The sequence below is a fragment of the Apteryx rowi genome, unplaced genomic scaffold (genome assembly GCF_003343035.1).
Source record: "Apteryx rowi isolate R43461 unplaced genomic scaffold, aptRow1 scaffold_0, whole genome shotgun sequence".
NCBI lineage: Eukaryota > Metazoa > Chordata > Aves > Apterygiformes > Apterygidae > Apteryx > Apteryx rowi.
This window is the reverse complement of record NW_020447195.1, coordinates 8,273,089-8,297,951: the sequence shown is the minus strand read 5'-3', so window position 1 is coordinate 8,297,951 and position 24,863 is coordinate 8,273,089. Positions and strand designations below refer to the sequence as shown.

At 39.2% G+C, this 24,863-nt stretch overlaps 1 protein-coding gene across 2 annotated transcripts in view; it reads left to right on the top strand.

Annotated features, from left to right (window-relative positions):
- Positions 1-19: 19 nt before the first annotated feature.
- Positions 20-24,863, top strand: part of TAF4 (TATA-box binding protein associated factor 4) — a 42,530-nt gene continuing 17,686 nt past the window's right edge. For both annotated transcript variants that reach the window (XM_026089757.1, XM_026089838.1), the window contains exons 1-4: positions 20-357; positions 2,309-3,397; positions 23,036-23,202; positions 23,715-23,834. In XM_026089757.1, the coding sequence (XP_025945542.1) occupies positions 42-357; positions 2,309-3,397; positions 23,036-23,202; positions 23,715-23,834 (1,692 nt within the window). In that variant the 5' untranslated portion in view covers positions 20-41. The remainder of the gene's footprint in view (positions 358-2,308; positions 3,398-23,035; positions 23,203-23,714; positions 23,835-24,863) is intronic.

Here is a 24,863-nt window from a genome sequence, read left to right as displayed (position 1 = left end):
GGGGAGGAGGGAGCAGCTCACAGGAACCCTCCAAAAAAAAGATGGCGGCGGGCTCGGATCTGCTGGATGAGGTTTTCCTGAACACGGAGGTGGATGAGAAGGTGGTGAGCGACCTGGTGGGCTCCCTGGAGTCCCAGCTGGCGGCCTCCGGCCACCACCACCAGCACCACAAGGCGCAGGAGCCCCTGAGGGCCGCTGGGGGGCTGCTGGGGAACCATGTTGTGAGCAGCAGCAGTAGCAGCAGCAGCCCTAGCCCTAGCCCTGGAGGAGTAGTAGTAGGAGGCAATGCTAATGTCCAAACAGAGAGCAGCAGCAGCAGCAAGATGGGACTCAGTGCCCCAGAGATCACAAAAGCAGGTAACATGGGCAGGGGTGGGGGGCTCGGAGGGAGAGGGGGCCTCCCCTCCCCCCACTCCCCAGCTCGGGCTGCCTCCTTCCCTCACTGCTTTCCCCCCTTTTCCCTCTCTCCTCCGTCTTGTTGTGGCAGGAGCCGGAGTGCAAAGGGTGGTATCGATCATACGGGGGAGAGCCTCCCCTCATCATGCCCCCTCGGTGTGTATCCGTGCCTGTGCTCCCTCCCCTTTATTTTCCCTCCTCGCTCCTGCTTACTAGAGGATGTTTTATCATGTGTGGGGGCAGTATCCCTACATAATAACCCGTCAGTGCCTGTCTGTGACTCTGTCGGTCCCTTCTTCTTTTTCTGCCCTTGTTGCTGGAGTGTAAAAGGCTCTATTAATCTTGGGGTCGAGGGAGGCAGAGCCCACCCCCTCGGGGATGGCTGTCCCTCACATGCCGTCTGCGACTGATCCCTTTCCTTTTCCAGGGGTGGAGGTTATGGGGGGGGATTCCCTCTTAATAATGCCTGCTTAGCTGTCTGTGTAAATGCTCCTTCCCCTCCCCCTTCGCTGTTGCTGAAGTGCAAGGGGGTGTTATTAATCATGACACCTATTTCCTGTATAGGAGGAAGCGAGGGGGGATTTCAAGGGGAGGAAGTCCCTCAAAATGCTCCCCCCCCATATCTGTCTGCCTGGGTATAGGCTCCCCCACCCCCTCCCTTGTTCCAGGGGCTTGGAGGGGGCATTCAACACCTCTCATTCCTCCTCTGCCCTCAAGGGGGTGTTGTCACAACATCAGGTCCCAGGAAGGGGGGGAATTCAGGCCATAACACCCCACCTTGTGCCATGTCTTCTCCTTCCCCCCTCCCCATCTACCTGTAAGTGATTCCTCTCTTCATGTTGTGAAGACTGTAGGGGGACAGGGTTAACCACAGCATTAAGGGTTCCCTCCATGAGAATGGAGGGAAGCTGTTTTTCAGGGGAATTAAAAAAAATGTCTCCCCAGAATCTCTCTGCAATTCCTCCCCTCCCCCAATTTTTTTTTTGGCCTTCTTTCTTGATGCTGAAGTGTAAGAAGATATTACAGACCTTCTGTCATGATTAATGAAGCTCTTCTAGGAGGATCTCCTTAACCCTTATAACATGCATCTCAGTATCTGTCTGTCACTGTTCTTTTCCCCTTTCTGTCTCCTTAGGGCCAGGACCCAGACTGTCTATGATTGTACTAGTGATAACACCAGGCCTCATCAAGGGGCATGAGGATTATTCAGGACAAGAAGCTACATCACCTTATCCTTTCTCAAAATCAGCCTTGCTTTTTATTTATTTATTTTTAACTGTCTCTGGCTGTGGGAACTTCAGACCTAGAAGAAGAAATCCTGAAATAAAGTGGAGGGGTCTTCTCATAACCTGCTCCAGGCCTTATACTACTCCTTATCTTGGCAGGCTGGTGTTTTTCTGTCCCTTCACTTTTTTTGCATCTTGCTGTTGTTGAGCCTTCTGCTCTAACTGACTTACATTGTAGGAGATGAGAGGATTAGGGGGTAACGTGCTGAGCATAAGGAATATGCCTTATTAAAGTGTCTTCTAATGCCATTTTTTTCCCCCTTGTAGTTGCAGACATGTTGCTAAACGTAATGTCAGGCTCTAGAATGGGGAAGATGTCTAAGGAGAAGATCTTCTTCCTCCTTCCTTCCCTCCCTTCATATCAAATCTGTTTTCCCTGTTTTCTCTTACTGTGGTGATGAAAGTGGGGGTGTTACAATTAATATTGAATCTACCAATCTCCAGTGGGAAATTGGAGGCTTCACGATAATGTCTTTAAATCCTTCTTCAGTTTATACTCTGTTCCATTTTCTTGGCTCCTGGCAGGCAGTTTGGGAAACGGAGAAGACTTGGTGGTGAGGGAGAGCATTCTGTCTTCATTGGACTTTTCCTTCTCATTCTTTTTAACCTTGTTGTTTTTGTTGCAGGAGCAGGAGGAGTGCAAGGAGGCGTTATTAATCATAACACCAGGTCCCAGAGTTCAACTCTGGATGGAGCCACCACAACGAGCACCAGCACCACCACTGCAGCAGCAGGAGGATCTGAAGTTACTGCTGCTCCAGGGACCCTCAGTCAGGGCAAATCGGTGGTTATCAGCACGATGGCAACTGCCTTGTCCACCAGGAATGGCAAGATTGGGACCACAACAGTGCAAACTTTGAATGGGAGTAATGTGGTGATGAACTCTCACCACACAGGAAGTGCTGCTTTCTCCGGGACTCCCGTGACTGCTAACCCGGCTTCTGCACCTGCTGTTGCCCCTCTAGTTAACAATGGACCTGGATCTGTCGGAAAAGGAAATACTGTTAATGCTGTTTTGCCGTCAGCTTCCAACACTGTCATCCAGACTTCTTTCCTTAATACTGCTGTGTCGTCTGCATCTTCTTCCTCACCCACAGTTATTTCCTCGCAGCCACCACCGAGCATTGGAAGTGGGGGGCCTACGGTAACACTTGTGAGGCCACCAATTCACCCTGCAGGACCCACAGTAGCTGCAGCTGGTGCAGCCACTCAAAATGGGAGCAATACTGTGATCAATTCAACCATCAGTGTGGGGAGTTTTCCTGCTGTTGCTACAGCCACTGTGGGATCTGGAGTTTCCCTCCAGACATCACTTGTGAACAGCCAGTCTGGTTCCAGTGTGCCAGCAGCTCCCGCCACACAGGTCATCAAATCTGAGTCTCCTAAAACTATAGTCCAGGCAGTATCCCAACAGCAGACGCTGGCTACTGGTGGCCAGCCCAGTACTACAGGGGGTAACATGATTATTGGGCAAACTATGCAAGCTGGCCTCTCCAATGTTGCTCCCAATCCTGGTGGGATATCTCCTGCAGCTCCTGGCACCCCCACAGGAATGGCTAAAGGCACTGCCAATACAGTGGCACAAAGTCTGCCAAGGACTCCAACAGCAACTACGAGTGGAATCAGAGCAACTTTGACTCCTACAGTTTTAGCACCTCGTTTGCCTCAGCCACCTCAGAATCCAACTAATATTCAGAATTTTCAGTTACCACCAGGTAAGTAAAGGCTCGAGGATTTTATTTTGGGACTATGTTTCTTGCAGGGAGAAAAGTGTCCAAATAAGATCTCTTGCTATTTAATTGTGAATCGTGGAAAAGGCATTACATCTAACAATGAGAATTGTCTGATTTTGAATAGTAGTATAGTAGTATTCCACTACTAAATGTATGACTTCAGGTGACCAAAATGTCTTTTTAACAGTAATAATTTGAAAACAATTCTATCTGGTATCTTCGTTACAATGTTAACATAGGTGAAGCTGCAAACTGCCACAGTGTGATAATGAAACATTTATCAAATGATACGTTACTATTTCATTTTCACATAATGCATTTTGACTTTTAAGGTAGTTTTTTCAGTAGTTGATATAACCTGAGTATGCTGTTCTCTCTGTCCCTGTGTGCCCCCAGTACCGTACGAGGAGCACTGATGAATAGAGAAGCAGCAGATACAACACAAGAAAACTACATTCTTTAATACATTCAAAGTCTGACTTAAAAACTCAGAAATTTAAAGTTTTTGATGATCTTTTTTGTCATTGGAGTTTCAATACAAAGGCAGTCTTCCTATGTCCTTACCTCACCCTGATGTGTCTAGGGTTGCAGCTTTTGTAGTAGCTAGTATCATGCTTAGTGTTGAATATCTTTGGGCAAGGAGTCTAGTCCTGAACTCAACGGGTGAGTTAAAGGCAGGATAAGAAACCTTTCTGTTCTGAGAACTGTTCTGTCCCTCCTTAAATATTCTACATTTGGAGGCTTGGGGTTATATACTTACTATTACTTTGAACCTGGCTTGTTTCTAGTTTTATTTTTTAACTGCAAATACTTGTGTGAACCTACCCATAGCTTCCTATCTTTTTCATAATATGTAGTAGCAGCTGTGTTCTTAAGATTCATTACTTTGAGTGCAGTATACAAAGAACAAGTAATTAAATTTTACTAGTAGTACCTAATGAAATCAGTGGTGTATGTCATCTATTTCAATGGGTCTTAGTAAAAAAAAATATATATATATATTTATATATAAATATGTATCTAAAATATATATATATATACTCCTCACCAACCTTAAAGCAATGCACTTGCCACATAAGGTAGACCAGAAACCATATTGCGTTACTACACACTACCTTTTTGTGTAATATACTATTTGCACTGTGTGATGCCGTGTAGTTTCATGAATTCTGTCAACTGCTCTGTATATCTTAAGTTCTAACTGGCATAAATTTTTCTGCTTATTTATTGTATAGAAATTATTCCCTGTATGAATAATTTGAAAGGGACATGTTGCTAATTAAAAAAAAAAAAATCAGTAAAACTCAGACCTTGAAATCTCAGTGCTTAATTTGAAGCTTGTAAGTTGATAGACTGGAAAAGCTTTATTTATTTATCGCCACAGTGTATCAAAAGATTTTTCAGATTCAAAGTCTATTACCATATCACTATACCTACATTTTCACTAATACTGCATTATAAACTTGATTAGGGCAAAAATGCTCCTGTCATGTCCAGTTGGACTGTTTTTCCAAGTAAGTGATGTTTCCAAACCTCTGTAATGTGCCGAAGTGTGGTGCACTTACAAGCAGTGTTGCCAGTCTTTAAGCGTAATTGGCCCATAAATTGCTCCTTTGGAGGTCTTGACAGATCAAAGTAAAGCTATGTAGATTCTAAACACTTGCTTTTTTTTTTAATTAAGCACTTTTCTTGTCTGTTGTACGCTTAAAAAAAAATCTAAAAGTTCAAAAGAATAGCATGACTTTTAAAATAAGCATGTATACATGACTGCATACATAAAAACTGGAAATTGGGTTCTTACATGATAAGACAGACTTAATATTGGAAAGGATTTTTTTTTTTAGTGGAACATATTTTTTTAATTTATTTTGTTTACATTTTTATACCTTGCTAAAGTAGCCAACTTTCAAAAATGTTTTGCATGAAGCATTTCTTACAGAACATGAAGAACTGATGGCTGCTGTGCTCTTATGAACATCTCACAGATGTGAGGGCTAAGAACTTTTGAAAGTCTAGCCATATGCAGCTGCTTTCATCTTTAGTAGAGTTCATATACATTCATAGTAAAAGGAGAATAGATGATTATGCTTTTGAAATTATATTTCCAATTACAGTGTGATAGACCAAATTTTTAAAGGCATTTTGATAGTTTGAAGCTGCAGCTGCAGTGCTTGTATACTGCGCACCTACTGTATGCATCAAATTTGCATGCACAAGTTCATGCTTAAAAGTTAAAGCAGTGTGTTTATAACAGTTTCTAAGATTTAGTTCATGAAATAGCTTGAGATCAAACACTGAACATGCTGCTTTTCACACAAATGTTTGCAACTTAGAAAATTCTTATGAAAGGTTTGACCATTATGCAGCATGTGCATTGTAGTTGTTTTCAAACCCTGACTTACTGTTTCTAGCTCTCCAAAGTCCAGTTACCATTTCACATAGATGAAAAGGAGGCTATAAAACATCAGTAAGTTTTATTAACCTAAGACTTGACAAAAAGTTTCTAATGTGCTCTTAAAAAGAGCACATGAAAAATAAATTTGATCGACACTCATTAAAATATTGCTTTTATAGTAATGCTTGTATTGCGTCAAGCTGATTGTGCATCGAACATGGACTGACCAAATTAGAGATGTTTAGGGAGCTAGTGGGCCATGGTTCTTGTGACCTTACTGGATTCTGGTATATCTTTTCTTAAACAAACTGGACTATTCAGGATATCTGTGCGTTGATAATGGTTTCCCATTATTCATATCTTTGAAGAGGAGGACTTAGTCTTTCCTTCAGGGGCCTGTGTTTGGAAGTTCATGGTCCATTTGGACAGATCAGGGTAATGAAGGTCTGAAAATGACCTTATATATAGTTTCCTAGAAAAGACCTGGGAAGGAAGCAAGTATGAATCTCTTATATGTGCCACTTTAAATATAGATGCAGCATCTTATGAAGCTGTGACTGAAAATAAATACATCAAGTTCTTTATTTCAAAGTACTTCAAGCAATAATCTGAAATATGGTGCATTCAGTGATCTGATAAGAGGTAGAAAAACTTGTGAGTTTATTAAAACATTGAGTCAGTGTTTGCTGTTACAGATGCTCAGAAAAGTCTGTGGAAAATTGTAACTGAGATTATGAACTCTTATGTTGTAAGAGATTAATCTTAGGGCATAAAGTGTCTAGAGGTCATCCCTGACGTGGTAGAATCATCTTATAAAGTGACTGACTTGTATGCTTTAAAATCCTTTTTCAAAATACTATCTTCTATTGCAGTGCTGTAATACAATTTCAAAACCAAAGTCTATGAGCTTATGCTTACTTTAGCAGTGTTGTCAACTGTGGAGTTCAAAGATTTGGTTTCTCTTCTTGCAGATATTTTATGTTGTTGCTCAACAACATATATATGTATTACATAATCTGTGTGTATGTATATATTTCTGCTATGTGTATGTGTGTTTATATATATATATAGAAGTATACTTATATATATATATAGAAGTATACTTATATATATATATAGAAGTATACTTATATATATAAAGTATAGCTTCTGCTATATTTTTATGTGCAGGCATCGCATTATAATCTCTAAGTTACCTTCTTAAAGGAGCGGATTGGAGAGAGTGCTGTGGGTATACAGTAAGAACAATATGCAGCTGGTAGGTCTGGACAGTTTTCTCTACTAGCTTAGGTGAAACTGAAATCTAGAAACCTTTGCTTCCCTCTGTCCCCTTCTTCCCCCCTCCCCCCCTTTTCAGTGAATTTTAGTACTTATGAGAATTCGCTAGCTTGATATTTCTAAAGACTAAAATTCTTTTGTGTATAAACAAAATTTTGTGACAGTCATAATCCTGTTTAAAGATAGGCTAGGATATATTGTTTTTATGGTTTACTTAATTTTTTGACTTCTGAGGTTGTGACCAATGTCCTCATTAGCAGTAATGCAGTTGTGCAGCTGCAGTGGCACACTGCTATCGCAGATTTGTGTTGTTTTGTATCTGATGATAGAATTTCTTTATTATTATTCAAACCTCAGGTGCCTCTGCCAGTAGCTGATAACAGGGGATGACACTAGACCTCTTTGTCACTCTTTTTGGGTGTCTCCTGTGCCATTGCTGTTATAACTACAGACTGGGTCGTTTCCCAGCCGACAGGACCATGAAACGGATGGGGCTCTTTTAAATATTGAACGTTCCAGAGTTCTGAACAGTACTGATGCAAATGAGCTATGCAGTTGGTTTTAACTAACTGGTGATGCTTTCTAGGAGCAAAAGGCATCTGTAGGACCATTGGAGCTATACATCAGCAGACTGAGGAGGACTGGCTACATCAGTTTACACCTTGAAGGTTTTCTTAAACTTGGCTGGGTTTTAAATAGAAGCTTAACTTTTGTAGAAAAGGGGTGTGTGGGGGGGTTGTTTGTTTGTTTTAGCTTGTGTTAACTATCCGAGGAAGATTCTAGCTTCCTATTCCCTGCTTCTCAAACCTTGATTATACTGGCCTTGAGTTGGGAAAAATACCTGAGCACATGCTTTATTTAATGCATTTGTTCAGGTCCTTTTGACTTGAGCAGTGATACTTTTTGGAGCTAGAGTCACTGAAAATATTTACATGGGTAGCTTGATTTCCTTCAGTAAGGAGTTGGGGTGCTAGGCTGTCAAGCAAAAGAGAGTGGATAGAAGACGAGGCAAGGTGACAGACTAAAAAGAATAAGACGATCTTTCACATTGTAAAACAATTTGTATTACTTTTCCTTACTGATTGTCATGTTTGTGTTTTTTTTGACTTGAAACATGTACCCTGGAAGTGCCTAAAGTAACAAGGAATATGAATACTTGAGGAAATCTGCAGACTTCCCCAATGTAAAAAGTATGGAAAGGAACAGAAGGAACAATATGAAGTAGTGGAATGTAGTTCTTTCTAATTCTCACTGACTTGCAAGCGAGTTCAAACGTATCCTGATTATAGCTTCCCTGTATTACGCACGTGCTGCAAATACTAGACCTATTAACTATGTTGGCATAGCTGTATTTTGTTAAAAATAATGTCTCTAATGCGTAATGATAATAGCAGCTTCTTATAGTATGTTTTACTTTTAAAGCATTTTACAAAAGTTAATGCTTGCAGCATGCCTGCGTGGTTGGTAAATAAAGTAGTAGGAACTCTGCTTTAAAGCTGGGAGAAAGAGCAAGTTAGAGAAGTTCTGACTTGCCCAAGGCCATGAGGGAATCGATATTGAGCCAAGATTAGAACTTGGGAGTCCTGTACTTGGCTCATGAAGGGATATCGCTCTTTCAAAGAGATAACTGTGGATCTCTTCTGCAGAACTCTTCTGGGTGAGGGGTGGATTTTATGTTCAAATCATGCATCAGCAAAAGGAACATTCTACTGTGTTTGAAATCTGTTACATCAGATCTGCCATATGTTGCTAGACTGAAAGTTGTGTTTGTTCTTTCTTATTGCACCTTTTATAATTGAAGGATCCTACATGCTTAGCTTTGTACCCTGAGGAACTTAGGACTGAAAGAGTTGCATGGTAGGGTTTTCTGGTTTTTGTTAAAATGACTGTCATGAGGCAAACCGATGCCTTGTTTTACACAGCTGATAAAGGTGTCTCTAAGTGACAAGCGTTAATATGGAATGCAATTGTGATTCCATTAAGCTAAGCTATGAAAGCATTCCATTATCTTTGACTACTTATTGTTCGGTTCTGTTATGGAAAATACTATTGCATCAGAAGAGTAGGTATGGATTTGTGTTATATGCCTACGTACGCTTCGAACTGTGGTCTTTCTGGGTGTCACTAGGTTTATGATCAAGGATGTTGGTCAATGACCAAAAATGAGTGAATCGCTTCTTTTGAGAGATTTTTGTCCACTGCTGCTCTAGGAAACGACTTACATGTTGTTTGTGTGTTCAGTGAGCTAAATGGGTTTTCCATCTCTGGCAATCGATGTGGGTTACTTCTAAAGTGCAGCATCTTGGTTTGAGGACCACAAATTTGGATGCTGCCCAGGACTTGAATCATTTGCTAACACAGGATACTGCAGTGAAGTTAGAAGTGGAAGATGCAAATGCAACGGCTTTGGGCACTGACGTGATAAGACAAATTAGTAGGTGTCACAGACTGTTCTTCAGACGAAAGATTTTGGTGTGTGAAAATTCCTACTATTGTTTGTCTTCTCTGTTTTGGGAAATGATATGTAAATAGAATCCTAAAAAATGTATTAAGTAGTTCAGGAAAGCAATTGAAAATACTGATATTACCCTAAGTGGGTTTTTAACAAACAGGTAAATTTGGCTTGTAGAAAGCCTGCAATCCGTTCTCGCAAAAAAACTGTGATCAAATACTAAGAATCTTGGTATGAAGTAGGTATAGAAATCACTTTAAAACATTCAACATGTTCTGTTTGTTTGTGTTACTATATGCATTTTTATTGGAAATATTTGAAATAATCATTTTTATTTGAAAATAACTACTGTTGTGAGGATTGTTTTGTGTGTTGAAACTTTGTTTGTAACTCCATTTATCTGTCTGAATCTGCTCCTTGTATTTGATGTCATTGCTTAATGTTCAAGAGAATGTTTTTGCCAGTTGGAAGAGAGTAGTGTTATCAAGTCAAAAAATTTGTATGTTAGGTATGTTATCCCTTGTGAGAAAAGACTCGGTGAAATAGCTGCTTGAAAAAAATCATTTTGAAAATTGTATTTCCCACAACTGAAGATGATGACAGAAAGCAATTTTTAAAGGTACTTAGTAGGCAGCTATTTTAGCCGTATGATCAGCTGTGTGTGAAGGAAGACACAGACAAGAGAGTACGTGGAGCTCACTGGTTGCAAAGGGCCCTGTCCATGGCCACAGGGATGTTCTTGTGTGCAAACAGTTGTGGGATCTGTGAGCATCGGTGAAGCTTTCCTGGTGTGCTTCGGCTACTGAAACCTAAGTATGTGGCTTTCCTTCTGACACGTTCCAGAGAATTTTTTTACGGAGAATGTGACTGTAGGGCTTTTCAGGCTTTATCTCTGAAAAAAGTTGTTATGCTTTGAGTTTGCCTTTAAACTAGTGAAGGTCTTGCCTAAATGCAAGAAGCTGTAGTTTATTGGTTTATTTATACTGATAGAAGTTTCTTTAAAGTTGTATGACCTTTCCTGTCTGGATACAGGTTTGCTCTATCAACCATCTTTTGCTTCTACCCCACAAGGGAAAGAAAATCGTTTATACGGTAGGCATCTTTTATACTGATAAGTTGTGTCCACACTGGAGATTGTACTGCTAAATTATTACAGCAAAAAGATCTCATCTCTAACTGAAATGCTGAGTGAAGGACAAAAACTGTAAGCAAACCAGGCAGTAATTTAGCAGGTGTAAAAATAAATAAATAATATATATATATTATTTTATATATTTATTTATTTTAATGTGAACATTCATATTTCAAATTAGATGAGGTTTGTTTTTACTGAGGCCCCAGACACATGAGTAGGTTATCCTAGAAAAACCCTGCTAGCTCAGGAGCTTTTTTTTTTTTTTCTTTCTTTTAGGACAGTTTTACCTCAGTTTAATCTAGAAATTTTTATCCCAGCTCTGTTTCGTGGTAATTTCTTTCTGGTAATGCTGGTCTTTTTTGGAAGTACAGGGGTCTTAAGGAACAGAGTGCCAAGTTCTTACTGCAAAGCCTTCTGTCTTGGAGTAATTGACTTCATGCATCTTTAGCCTAATATTTAAGGTAAACTGACAGTCCCCAAGTCCTTATTTAGGTCTTTAAATAAGTTTTTGTTTGTTTTTTAGTAATAGAATTTTTTCAGTGAGAACAAATCCTTGATTATCATCATTATGTGATGGTATAGGTGTATCAATATGTATTCAAGAAAGAAGTGATAATTATAAGGAATTGATACAGCTGAGTATGGTTTCTGCCCTGAGATCTGTGCAGAGCTGATTTTAAGGCACTGTGCAAATATAAACAGTTTTTGACTGTATAATGTTTTCAGATTAGAAATAATATTTTTAAAAGATGAATTTCTGTACTCATATTACCAATGATGAGGAAATTACTGAGACTTTAAATATAAAAGGCTGACTTTCAGCAAAGTGGATAAATAGGATATAAATCCTTTTACCCAGGGACAGACCTTTTTACTCCATATTTGTACAGGATTTAGTGCAAGGTTTGACTCAGATGCCAAGCTCCTTTTGTGGTATTGGGAAAAGTATATTGATAAAAACTGGATAACTTCTTGTCTCTTTAGAGCTCTCTACTTGTAAATTAGAAATGTAAATTATGAACATCACATGTCTCTAACTTTCCTTTTTCCCTTAGAATGCATTACTAAAATATTTTTTCGGTAATGCATTGTAACCAATACCTAGACAACTGATAATGTAAAAGTTCTTTACATCAGTATGTAATATTATTTTAAATAGCAAGCATGACTGTTTTAAGATAGTGTATTGAATCAAATAAGACCCTCAAGTAAAGTCTAACTTATAAGTCAATTAATGTATGCTTCTGAGAGTAGTCAAACGTTAAAGGCCATCAGAATACTTTTACGCAGAATAAAGCATATGGTAGATGCAGTGCAGACAAGTAATATATAGATTCAGTTGCAAAACATGTTCATTTTAGATATCAGTATAAACAAAAACTAAGCAATGAGATGCAGTGCTACATTCTAGTATGTCTTCAGTGGTTTGAGGGGCAGCAAGGCTATAGTAAGCTGTCTTCACACTTTCCTTCAATTTATTAATCAAATGTATATTTCTGTAAGGGAGGATTAAATTTAGTGCATCTCAAGTTATAGCATCAGGTGTATGTAACATAAGTGACGGTGGGGCCAGCGGGAGCAGTCCTGCTCACATGAGTCAGAGGTACCAAGGCCAAAGAGCAGCGCTGAGGAATTGCAGCACATGTGGCAGGAGAGCCAGAGGAAGAGACCGAGTGCGGTGGTGTTTTTAAGAATCAGTTGAGGAAGTAGGAAGAAGAGATCAGGAGCAGGAAGGTGGCTAAACTGTGCAGAAGTTAGTAGAAAAGGATGAGGAGTGAGCCGTTACTTTTTAATAAAGATACGTGTCCATGTTTGCAGTAGTATTAAGGGTGGATTGGAAAAAGAAGCAAGTGTTCATGCCATGAACTTCAGGCTCTTATTTCATTTCATTCTTCTTTTTTACAGTGTATCATTTGGTTTTCTTTCCTTTTCTCTCTCCTCTGGAGGGGGAGAGAAGGCACTAATTATTTGTAAGTGTTAGTCATACCCAGTCATTAAGCTTAGTCATTACTCAGGACTGTGCATTTGATGGTTAGTAAAAATCAAAATTAGACTTCATTTTGTTTAAGAGCTTTCTGAGTTCAAGCTTACAGGTGTGAAAATACTTTTATTTCTGTGTTCAGACTCTAAATGAAAAAGCAGTACTATTTAATAAATGTTGCTATCAGCCAAATGACATGTCATGTCATGTCCATGTTGATAGTTTGTATTTGAACTCACAGGCATAGTATTTGGCATGTTCTCAAAGTAGAACAACTTCTGTATCTACACTAAGTGCCATAAAATTGCAGTTTGCTTCTGCAGAGAACTAAAGGGAGCGTTTGCACCAATGCTGCCCTGGTTATTTGTCAGAGTCTCGAGTTTTGTCTAAGTTAGGCTCTCCACAGCTACAGGTGAAAAGGTAGCATCAGCAGAGGATTTTTCCCTGCAAGAATGGCAACGGGGATACCTATAGTATTCACAATGGAGACTAATTAACGAAATGCTTTTTTTTTTTTTTTTTTTAATGGCTTTTCATGTACTTGGTAGCTTTAGGGTATTGGTTTTTGAAGTAAAATAATATGGATTTGCTGTGTTATTCCTCAAAAAGTATTTGTGTGCAAACTGTGGTAAATGTAAAGTAGTTTGCCCATTTCCATTTCAGCAGATACTCTTCATTTCCAGCAAACAGTTTGTCTATATCAAGGCATACCAACATTAGAGCAGTTCAAGCATCTGAGTTTTAAAATTTCCCGTTTAGAAGAACATATCAAAAAAATTGGTGACCCTTATTTTATGTCTTCCTCTCTCAAAGACAAATCAGACTTTGGTATAACTGCATTGATGTTTGATGTAAGTATATTGAAATTAATGGCAGAGCTAAATCTGAATCACTTTGAGATCAATAATTAAAGTAACTGGTTTACTCTTGATAGTGTTTTTCTTTCTTAGTTCTTTCTGCATCAGACTAAAACGAAATTTGTAGGTTGATTGGGTTGCAGTTTGATAGAGCTCTCTGGTGTTTTGGCTTTATATGCTTGACTAGAAAGGCATGTTAACGCTCTTTCATGGAATATAGCTTTCTAAAAAAAGTCAAAATAGTTTAAAATCACATTGTCATTAAAACTTTTGTTAAATGTTGGCATATAAATGGATGAGTTTACCAGAACACTTCTTATGCACCTTTTCAACTGAGAAGGCAGGATTTTTTTTTCCATGTGGAACCACTGCTAAGTGTGGTTGCTTTTTTGGCACTCTAGTATGATATTATTTCTTCAGCTATAGTCTTAAAATGCTTTGAAATCTGTACTTTAAAAATTCACTTTTTCACTTTTTAAACAATATAGTGAAGTTCTATGGTGTGAAACTGAATTCTTGCATAACACTAGTCTAAAAGAAAAAAAAAAGCTTTTATTACAAAATTGAATCTTTTTGTCTTCTGACTCCTTAGTAAGAAAAAACAAAATCAGTTTTTTGTAATGTGAACTTGGGTGTACTTGGTCTGTACAAAATGCATTTTCTGTGTACTGTAGTCAGGCTTCAGTGATTATTTTTGAGGATGCATCTTTCATCTATGTTGGCAAGAATCGTAAGTCAGCTCTTCCAAAATTAGCATTTCAGCTAAGGTCTGCACTGTGTGTGTGTGGATTGGGCGTGAGGAGAAAGCGATGATATGCAAGTGGAACGGAGGTGCCTTGGTAAACTAATGTTGTATCAAAATGTAGCGCGTTGTATCTAGGTAAAATTTGGCTTTGCTGTTCTGGGGTGACACGAGGAGTCTGACAACGGTATGTTCGCAGTCTTTGTAATGCTTCATGACTTACCCACCCATCGTCCTTGTGGTGCATTGCTCATATGCAAGAACAGTTGTGCACAGTAGCAGGAGTACAGCTCTGTCATGGGTGTGTATGTGTCCGAGAAGGCTTGTGTGCGACAAGACTCCTCTTCCACAGGCCATCTCCGGTGTAATGTAGTCTGCTGCTATTGCAAGCTAAAGGAGTGGTGTGCTTTTGTAGCTCTGTGGCCAGTTCTTGTTCAAAATTCGGTGCTGTGCTGGTCTTCACTGTGGTGTAATGTATAGTGCTTGTCAGGAGAAACTCGGAGTTGTTTTGTGTGTTTTTTGTGACAAGTTCTAGCTCACCATGCGCACAGCAGGTGCTGAACATTTAGCAGACACCTCGAAGACATGTGCAGCACAGTGTAGCTGAGCACTCAGTACGGTTTAGTGCAAAACCTCAGCATTCATTGCTTTAGGATGCCCATTACTCTGAACCAAGATATGGGGGAATCTGGTATGGTATCTCAGGTTGCTTCAGTGTGCTGGACAGCCCTAGCACCCCCTGGAAGTTTTATGGTCTGCAGATCTCTAGCTTACCGGGGAACAAATCTACTGCTAATGCATGTTCGTACATGTTGACCTCATCCATGCAAGTGCAGTGTGAGCACTTCTGGAACAGGTGAATTCACAAATAGTGGTGGGTTCGTTTTCAGCTAGCTGTTTTGCTGGAGCAGGTACCTGCACCAAGTAGTCTTTTTTCTAAGTGTTATGGTTACCCTTTTGGAGCTAAGACACCTTTGTAGAAGTCAAAAAAACCAACCAAGTTTGTTCATGAAACTTTAGAGCCTGAATCACTGACCGTGTCAAAGACTTTGTTGATGGCAAAGAAGGTCAAATATAGTTTTTTCTGGATTCATTCTGCAGCACAGGTCACCTGAGGTTCTAAGAACCTAGACTAAGGTTTTCATTTGTTTGTTTGTTTTTTAACTATTATTATTTTTCCCCTTATCTACAATGTGCAAGGAAATTCACCAGAGGAGGAAAGGTCTTAGCAGGAATGTCCCTGGCCATGGCTGAGAAATTACTTAACTGTTATGTCTGGACTTTCCCCCTTATTCCTAGCATGGTCACATTTTGATTCACTACTAAGACCATATTTGACAGAACTGATGTAAATTTATTAATGAGATTAATGGAAGCTCAGTTGAAGTCCTGACCCAATTTTACACACCCAGCTATGTGTCATGTTAAATCCAGGTGATTTTCTGTTTCCCCTTGAATGTGTGGCTAGTAATTGGCACTCTTTTTCGGAACTGTAGAATAATTCAGGTTGGAAGGGATCTTTGAAGGTCACTTTGTCCAACTCTGCTCAAAGCAGGGTGAAGTATAAAGTTAAGTCAGGTTGCTTGGGCCCATTCGAGCATCTTAACCATTTTAGTGGCCCTGTGCTGCGCTCACTCCAGTGTGTCAGCATTTCTCTTGTATTGGAGAGCCCAAAACTAGACATGGTATTCCAGATGCAGCCTCAAGTGGTGGGATGTGATTGCTTCCCTGAACAAGCTGGCTACACTTATGCTAATGCAGTCCACTATGTGGTTAATCTTCATTGCTGCAGGGACGTGATGCTGACTCATGTTCAGCTTGTGTCCACCAGGCCACCTATGCTCTCTTCTGCAGAGCTGCTACTTCAGTCCTCAGCCTGTGGTATTGCAGGGGGTTATTTCGTCCCAGCTTCAGGACTTTCCATTTGTCTTTTTTGAACTTAATGAAATTCCCATTGGCTCATTCTTTCAGCTTTTTAAAGCCTCTCTCAATAACAGTACTCCCTTCCAGTGTATCAAGAGCTCCTCTCATTTGTTGTCATCTGCAAACTAGAGGACTGTTCCGTCCCACCATCCAAGTCACTGATGGAGATCTTGAACAGTGTTACAGGTCCCATCACCAACCCCTGAAGGCTGCCAAAACTGGCAGTATGTCTAATGTGTTGGTGCATATCTCTCAACAGGTACAAAATAATGCATCTTCAGCAGCATCTAATCCCGTATTGTTTTGCCATTTAAAGTGCTATGCTATTCATCTTGATTTGTAATCAGTATTTCAGTATTTTTATTACGTCATGAGTTGGTGCATAGCTTGTGCCCTTCATGACCTGCTACACCTCTGCTTATATATTACAGAAGCTCTTTTTTGGCGTACATAAGTAGTTCTAGGTCTGCTAAAACTTGTCCTGGGTTTGGGGAATATTCCTTTAATTACCTAAATTCTTACGGAGCTGCAGTGAACTAGCAGACTTTGATAGGCTCCTCCCCCTTTTCCTGTGCTTTTCATTCCTGTGGAATGGTAACTGTTACAGGCTGGTCAGTAAGACGAGGAATGGTGGACTGTTGGACAGCGTTGATGTCAGTGCCAGCTTATTTCCTTTTCTGCAAGAAAAAATACTAGCAAATGCATCTCTTCTACTGAATGTTCTTCTCTAGCTTGTATAGGCAGCTATTCTTTGCTCCAGCTATCTGTCCAGTGTTCTTCTAGTCTTTTTGTATTGGCGAAATCTTCAGAAATGTTGTCCTTTTATAACGGTTTTGTCATTCAAGGGTCTCCATGTACCTTGATCCAATCATGTAAAGAGCATTGACTCATCCCCTTTGCTTTTACATGGGTTTTGCGGTGTGCATGATACTAACTTGCATAGCCTTAGACACTGCTCTCCTTTTTGTTGCAACAGAATCTCATCCAACAATGCTGAAAGGATATTACTGAAAAGCTTTCTTCTATTAATATGGCACAGCCTGCTTATGATTACTGTCAGATTTTTTTTTTCTTCCCCAGGTCAAATGCTTGTAACATCTTATCACAAATGAATAGGCTTGAGGTACAAACTGCACTGATGTTCAGATAACCTCTCAGGTGAACTTTCCTGGCAAATCTAGATAGGATTGAAGATTTGTCAGATATTGGTGGACTTTATGATCAATAACCCTCTTTTCTAGAGATGTTTGAAAGAACTTTGATCTCTTACACTGAAAGCGTCAATCCTCTAGTTATTCTTTCAGGCCTGGACATTCTTTCTGAACATCAGCATGTGGTTTGAAGGTGATTCTTTGCTGCCTGACAGTTCTATGTGGCCCCAACTGTGGTTTTTTTCTGGAAATAAAGTTCAGTTACTTTTTTGTTTTGACAAGTGAATTTCCTCAGAAGCCTGGAAAAGAGTATTCTCCATGCAGTGTCCAGACCAGCCATTAACTCTTCTGTCAGGTAGCAGAAAAAAATCCTTATTAAAAGTCTAGGTTCCTTAGTAATCGTTCTGAATCAATCTGGATTAGTCCGTAAGCTATTCTGTGGGTAGTAAGCAAAATCTGGAAGTTTGAACCTATCTGTTCTTAACTTCTGTTCAGTGTCTGCCTCGGAGCAGTGCTGTCACGTCTGCTCTGATAGGATACTTCCTAGGATTTATATTTCACAGATGTGGGAGAATTTCATGCATGCTGGTATCCCTAGTGACCAGCATGGGCATACCTTTCCATGGGCTGCGTGTTAGGTGTGCCTGCGAATTGTAGTTGGTGAAGACTTTCCATATGTCATCTACTCTGAGTCAAGTCCCTGAGAAATGGACCACTTACGCTGAGACAGGATGACTTCTAGATATACTGCTGTTTGAGTGGCCACCTGCTGGATACGGTTGTCAGAGATGATAATTTGCCACACTTGCTGGACTGTTTCCTCAGATTAGTAACCTGAAGATGCCTGCTGTATCTGCAGGAAGCTTTAACTCTGTCATTATGAACTCTGGCTCCTGTAAGTATTGTAATCAGGGCTTACCAGAGAACTACTTGTGCGTTTTTGAGCGTACAGGTTCTCTAGCAAGAAACTTGCATGCCTCAGGAGTTGTGCAAATAATCAGGGTAGTCTGCAAAGCCTGCAAAATGAGTTTTCAATCTTCTTCCTTTATTATTTTGATACAGATTTTTTTTTCTTTAGTCTTTGCTATGCTATGCCATTTTTCAAAGAAAGGAGGAAGGCGAAGGCAGGGGAAAAAAATCTGTTTGTTTTTCTGACATGTCGAATGTGCAGAGCTCTTCACTCTTTATTCCAGTGCATGACTTAACGAGTTTTACAAATTACTTAAAAAAACAAAAACGAAAAAAAACACTTTGTAAATGGAATTGCCATTAGCAAATAGAAATAGCAAGAGGTAAATACAACGCAATCTAGAATCAAGCAGCTGCATTATATCATAATGAACTTTCTCATCCAAATACGGGATACCTCCTGTTTTCAAGAGAGTAAGGTCTCCACAAGAAGATGACATGAGATGACCATTGCATTAGTCAGGAGCAGAAGTCTTTTTTGCATAAGGACCAATCTAACTCAGTTTTGTTAATCCTTCCTTTGGAACTGTGATGAATTGTTTAATTCAAACTAAAATATGAAGCTCTTTCAGGATTCTCTTAAGCCTCTAACTTCTAGCAAAATGTTAATTAATTGTAATTTTAATTAGTTTTTTAATGAGGGACTTGGAAAGAATGCTCTGATATTTGCATTGTTTAATACAGTGAATGTGTTTTTGTAGTACATGTGACCAGACTTTCTAGGAAAAGGAAGGCAGAGATATTAAATATGGCTGAATTTTTTTATCAGTTGTATTGTAAATGTTTCATTAGAAAAAGGTAACAACAATCTTTATTGGCCATTTGGTTTCAAATAGCAACTCATTCACTTATGCAACAAAAAAATGGGTGGTATACTTGAAACAAAGATTTTTTCATCCTTAGATTTCTATTAAATTTAGTGTCGTATGTAAAGTGAGGTAACTCGGTACAATTCTAGCCGTCTCCTAGCAGCTGCTAGTCATTGCTAGCCTGGTTCATTAAGCATTTGTACCCTTATATGCATTGGAGTTTGAGACCATGATACTTCTCTGTATTTAACGCTATCAAAATGCAAGTTTTGGAATAGAAAAGGAAAAACGTACCTTTGTTTCTACACATGTGGCTGTTGGCCCTTCCTTTTTTCAGTTGCAATGACTAAATCAACTTGGAGATGGTTAGTGTGTGTGTGCATGTGTTTGTGGCAGAGGGGTCTGTTGTAGTCCTACAGTGACTTTGTTTAGAGTAAGGAAATAAATGAGATTTTTTCATTTTAATTTTTAATCAAGTTAGTCCTAATGAGCTTTCTCAACTTCACTGAAAATCTACTTAATGCCACTGTAGGTATAGTCCTACCTTTTTTATTATTTTTTTCTTTTTTTAGCTAATTTGGTTGGAAAAGAGCCCTTAGGTGGGGTTGGTGGAGCAGAGAATTCTTCATCTCCTAGCAAAACCCAGCAAGGAAGGCTGGAGAGATGTGACATGTTCAGTCAAAAATCAGTTGTGCCGATCAGTTGGGCACCCGCAGTGGTGAATTTCTGCAGGGAGGTTTTAATAACAAAGTTCCTTCCTCATCTGAATTTTTTTAACCTTTTCTGAATGTGCTGTGATATAATACCATGGTGAACACCATGCCTAAAGTTTATGCAAAACTAGCGTGATTTTTGTAATTGTGTTTATGTGTGTATAGCCCAGTAAGTGCACGCCACAATTTATCTATCCGTTGTAGGCCCTAAGAGATATGTCAGGAACCTTCTATATAAATCTAAAATAACCGTGTATCAAGTAAGTGCAGTGTAATAGGACTTTTTAAATAGGGACAAATTTGAATGTAGTTTTGCATGATTTACCTTTTTATCCTGACTTCAGTAGCTTAGCAAAGGTTCGGACTTCCGTTGCTAAGATGGAACAGGAGAAAGTCATGTTCAGATGAAAGGTTTGAATTGCAAGTTATTGTTCTGTCTATGTGTTGCTAAAAATTGAACTTTCTTGATATGTTTTCTAAAGCTCGTATTAATATGCTTTTCAACTGTCTGTTCCAGCAGTTGTGCTGTGTTAATGTGTAGGCATGTTCTAATTTGGCAGGTAGCTCAGGCAGCGTATTTCATTGCTCTGACTTCGGGCTTGCTCTTCAGGGGTAGTCAACCGTCACTTTGATTTTTTTCTCCTTCTTTGCCTTTCTCTCTCTTTTTTTTTTTCTTTTTTTCTTCCTTATCTTTTCTCATGTCATGTTATGGGGAGCAAAACAAAGAGTTACCCTGAGTTGACAGTGTTGGCCTGCAAGGGGAGGCTGTGCCAGGACGGAACACTAGTGCAGTACCGTTCTCGAGCCTCATGTGTCTACTGAGCTGCAGACTGGAGCAGGTAGCGTAAAGCTGTCTGGGGGGGTCTGATTCTATAGAGATTCTCATATAGAAGTGAGCTGCTTGGGGTTGCCTCCTCTGAATAACTCCAGACACTTTTGCACTAAGAGAGAAGTAAAAAAACCAAACTAGAATTAGTATATTTTGTGATGTTTCTGGAAGGAAAAAAAAATATAACTCTGTAAAGGACAAGGATGGCAYGTTAGCCCCAGGGAATCCCCAAACTGTGAGTTTTAAGAAATAAGTTTCTTATGGTATGTCAGTATACTTGTGTGCACTTAAGGGCTTCTGTAAGCAGACAGATATCTAACTGTGTTTGGCCTTTTCAGTTACTAGAAAGTAAACAGCAATCAACAATCCTTAAAATTTGACTTTGGCTTCAAAACTAGCCCTTCTAATCAGGCTTGCACGTACTGATGTTTTCAGTTCTAATAACATTGAAGATTTACACTGGTTCGGTGTTTAACTTCTTGAGCTGATTATTGTGAGCCATGACAAAAACGGGCAACATGAGTTCATTTCCCAGTATTTTATGTTTGCGCGCTGGAAGAGAAGGGCAAGTTCTGTTTGTGCGGGAATGAGCTTGCTGGACTAGCAGGCCACTTTCCAGGCTTTAAAATACTGAAATTCTCCATATTTGTTTTCAGCAACTTCCCTCCCAGTGGTATGAGGCTGCTGATGAGAGTAGCGTGGTTCTAATGAGCAGTGGACAGGATCAAATTCTGTATTTGCTTTCATGGTTTTTAAATTTCTTGTAAGCTGTGGTGGTGACGTGTGTAGTTTTACTGTTTTAATTAAAATGCTTCTCCCTATGTAAGTTATAGAAAGAAAAGACACCTTACTTTTGGGGGTAGCTTGAAAAATAGTTGGCTCGGACCTGATAGCTGAACAAAGTGTATTTAGTTCCACAGTTTGCAAGATGATAAATAGCCTTTTTTTCTCCCCTTCCTTCAGAAAGCCAGTTTGCAAATATTTGTTTCTAGATTTAACTCTTGTCCATCTCACACAGTGGTCCTGACTTAACACTTCTAAACAAATCACAGTTGAAGTTCCCCTTTTTGATGTAAACTAGTTTAACGTCTCTTTGTGACTATTTGCTTCATTTGAAGAGAGTTAATGCAGAGGATTTAAGGAAACATTAAGAGAAAATCGATTAGTAAAATTGGTTTTCATTTGAAGTAATTTTTATAAATATGTGAATTTGTGCAGTTGAACGCTAACTTTGAAACCAGCCAAAGAAAGTTTTGGAAGGTGTCAGCTGTAAACGTTTCAGCACTTCATCTAAATAGAAAAGCAAATTAGACTGTGATTGTTTCAAAGTAGTCATAGTCTTAAGATTACTTAGAACAGCTCCCTAAATTTTTTGGTGAGCATGCGTAGGCTTTTTGCTCACTGAGCAATGCTTAAGAAAAACTTTCTGATTTCAGTAGTGCCTCTTGCTTTTCGTGTTGACGTTTCCTCCTGCAGTTTGTCGCTCAGACGCTCTAACTAGTTTGGGGTGCCCAGGTTGTTTCCTTTGGTGGCTTTTTCAGAGCTGATAAGCTCCCGAGGCTTTCACGGGCTGACTGAGGCGTGCAGAATGAATGAGCCCTTGAAAACCAGTTCATGTGGTTCAGATCGTGATTGCGCCTTCAGGAAAAAGAGGCTAGCATGTGAAAATCTGCCTGTGAAAAGCTGGTTCCCTGTAGCTCTCCAGTGGGGTTAAGTGTATTGATCTGAGTGACTGAGCAGGGAGTGACTGCCTTGTTTCCCTCTATTTTATTTTTCTTTTGGCGTGTAACATGGCACAGTGCTGTCTGTTGCAGATGCACTTGAGAAAGATTATGATTTTATAACCACTTTCATTACTAAATTTGTTATGGGAAATTAATTTAGAACTTAGACAATTGTGTTCCTGTTGCTGATGAAGCCTATGTTTAATTTTTTCTTAAAGAAAAACTAACAGGAATCTTGCTAAATGGCAAAACTTTCTTTTAGTTTGTGTGTTTCATAAAACAAATTTCTTAGAACGAACAAATAGGATTTTTACATGATTGCTAATTTTAGCCTCTAGTCACATGGGATTTTTTTTGCGGGGAGGGGAAATACCTTCAACTCATTTTATTGTGTGTTCTTATGCACACCGTATTGAGCATTTCAATAACTAAGAAGTATTTCTGTAATTTGAGCTCTTTGCTCAAAATATTGATAATGCATCTGGGTATTTTGCTTTTATTCTAAACCACCTCTGCTAGCCATGGTGCTTCAACAGCACGTTAATTCCATATGTGTCAAACTTGGATAAGAAACTGAAAAAATATTTCCTTTCATATTTGAAAGCGGCAATATGTTTCTTGACCTATTTATTTATTTATTTTTATTTATTTATTTTTTACAGGCATGGTCCTTGTGCGTAGCGAGAATGGACAGTTGCTGATGATCCCTCAGCAAGCCTTGGCGCAGATGCAAGCGCAGGCACATGCCCAGTCTCAGCCTCAAAATACTATGACTCCTCGTCCTGCTACACCTACCAGTGCACCTCCAGTACAGATATCAACAGTGCAGGTTAGCTCACTAATCTGTAGCATTAAAAAAATCTGTAAATCTCTTGCTGTGAAGAATACTCCAGAAAGTAAGGTATAATATTAGTAATTTGAAGAAGTRGTTGATTAAACTGGTGCTGCACAGGCTTTTCCATATGGCATAGGCATTGCATTTTGTTCCTAATCTGTTAGAATTTAGCTGTTCTTCATCAAAAATGATGTTGTTTCTACCTACTTGAATGGCTTTGAGTTTAGAACTGCTTGATTTAAAGGCAACCATTTGAGACTCTATATGGTTAACATATAGGACTATTTTCTCCAAAGTGTCATTTTTCTTTGTAAGACTAAAATAAAGAATGCATCTATGGGTATACTGAGACCATCACAGTTAAGACAAAAAATTCTCCTCTCAAGTTGTTTTATAATGGTCCAAGTTAGTTCTCTTGTATCTGCAAGAACAGTCACTATCCAGAGACAAAATACTAGGGAAGGCAAATTAAATATAGGAGCTAACATTGTTTTTGTTTTCCTAAGGCTCCAGGAACGCCTATTATTGCGCGACAGGTGACACCAACTACTATTATCAAGCAAGTGTCTCAGGCTCAAACGACAGTGCAACCCACCACAACGCTACAGCGTCCTCCTGTTGTGCAAGTGAGTTTTAGAAATGTAGTATACATCCAAATTATATCAATTGTTAAGATGAGCTGAAAGCCGTGCTCGAAACTGTCAGAACTACAGGAAATACCTCCAATTCAGTGCATGAAAGAAATACCTTCCGAATTATCCTTCCTAAAACATGTGCAGATCTTAATCTAGTTTAGATTTTTAGTTTGTATAATCACAGAACTAGCTTAAATAAAATAGCTTTATGCTTTTTCCCTCAAGAAAGTGACACCACTTCCCTTTGGATTTAGAGCTGTGATGTTAGTTCTGTGATGGGTCTATAGCCCTCTGTTATCTGCAGCAAAATTTACAGTTACAAAAAGGCGGTGCTGATAGACTTCTCCGCTACAAAATTTCTCCCTCTTGGAAGTCTCTGCTTTGGTTTATACGCTTACAGGGGTTCTGATGCCCCAAGGATAAATCATTGTCTTAGGACAGAGGAGTCTCTTCTAATATCCTGGTCTGTATTAATGATAGGCTTCCTTGTGGGTGGATATATATCCACAAGGAGATATATATATATATATATATATATATATATATATATATATATATTTTTTTTTTTTTTTTGAGTTTAAAATCATCACGAAAGTATAAAATTCTCAACTTGACTTCAAGGTAACACTGACACAGTATGATTGCTGTCACCTAATCTGTTTCATTATGCTTTCTTCATCCTTCAAGTAGACAGGATTAGAGCGTTCTCATTTAAAACATGCAAGTTTTGTTATGCATTCATTTAACCTTTTTCCCCCTCAGAGAGCCTTTGCTTATGCCATGATCTTTCCAGATCTAAGAGTTAATTTACCTAACTGAGTCTCCCTCATTTACACTGCTGTTATACTGAGTGAAAAAAGTCATTCCATCTGCATATTTTTTCTGCAATGAATGTGCCATGGTCTTCATTTATCCTGCTTTCAAAAACCAAAGCAAATTAAATCCTTATCTCCTTTTCTGTCTCCCGAAATACCAATGAAAGTCAGCTTTGACAACACTGAGCCTTCTTTCTTGTGGTTC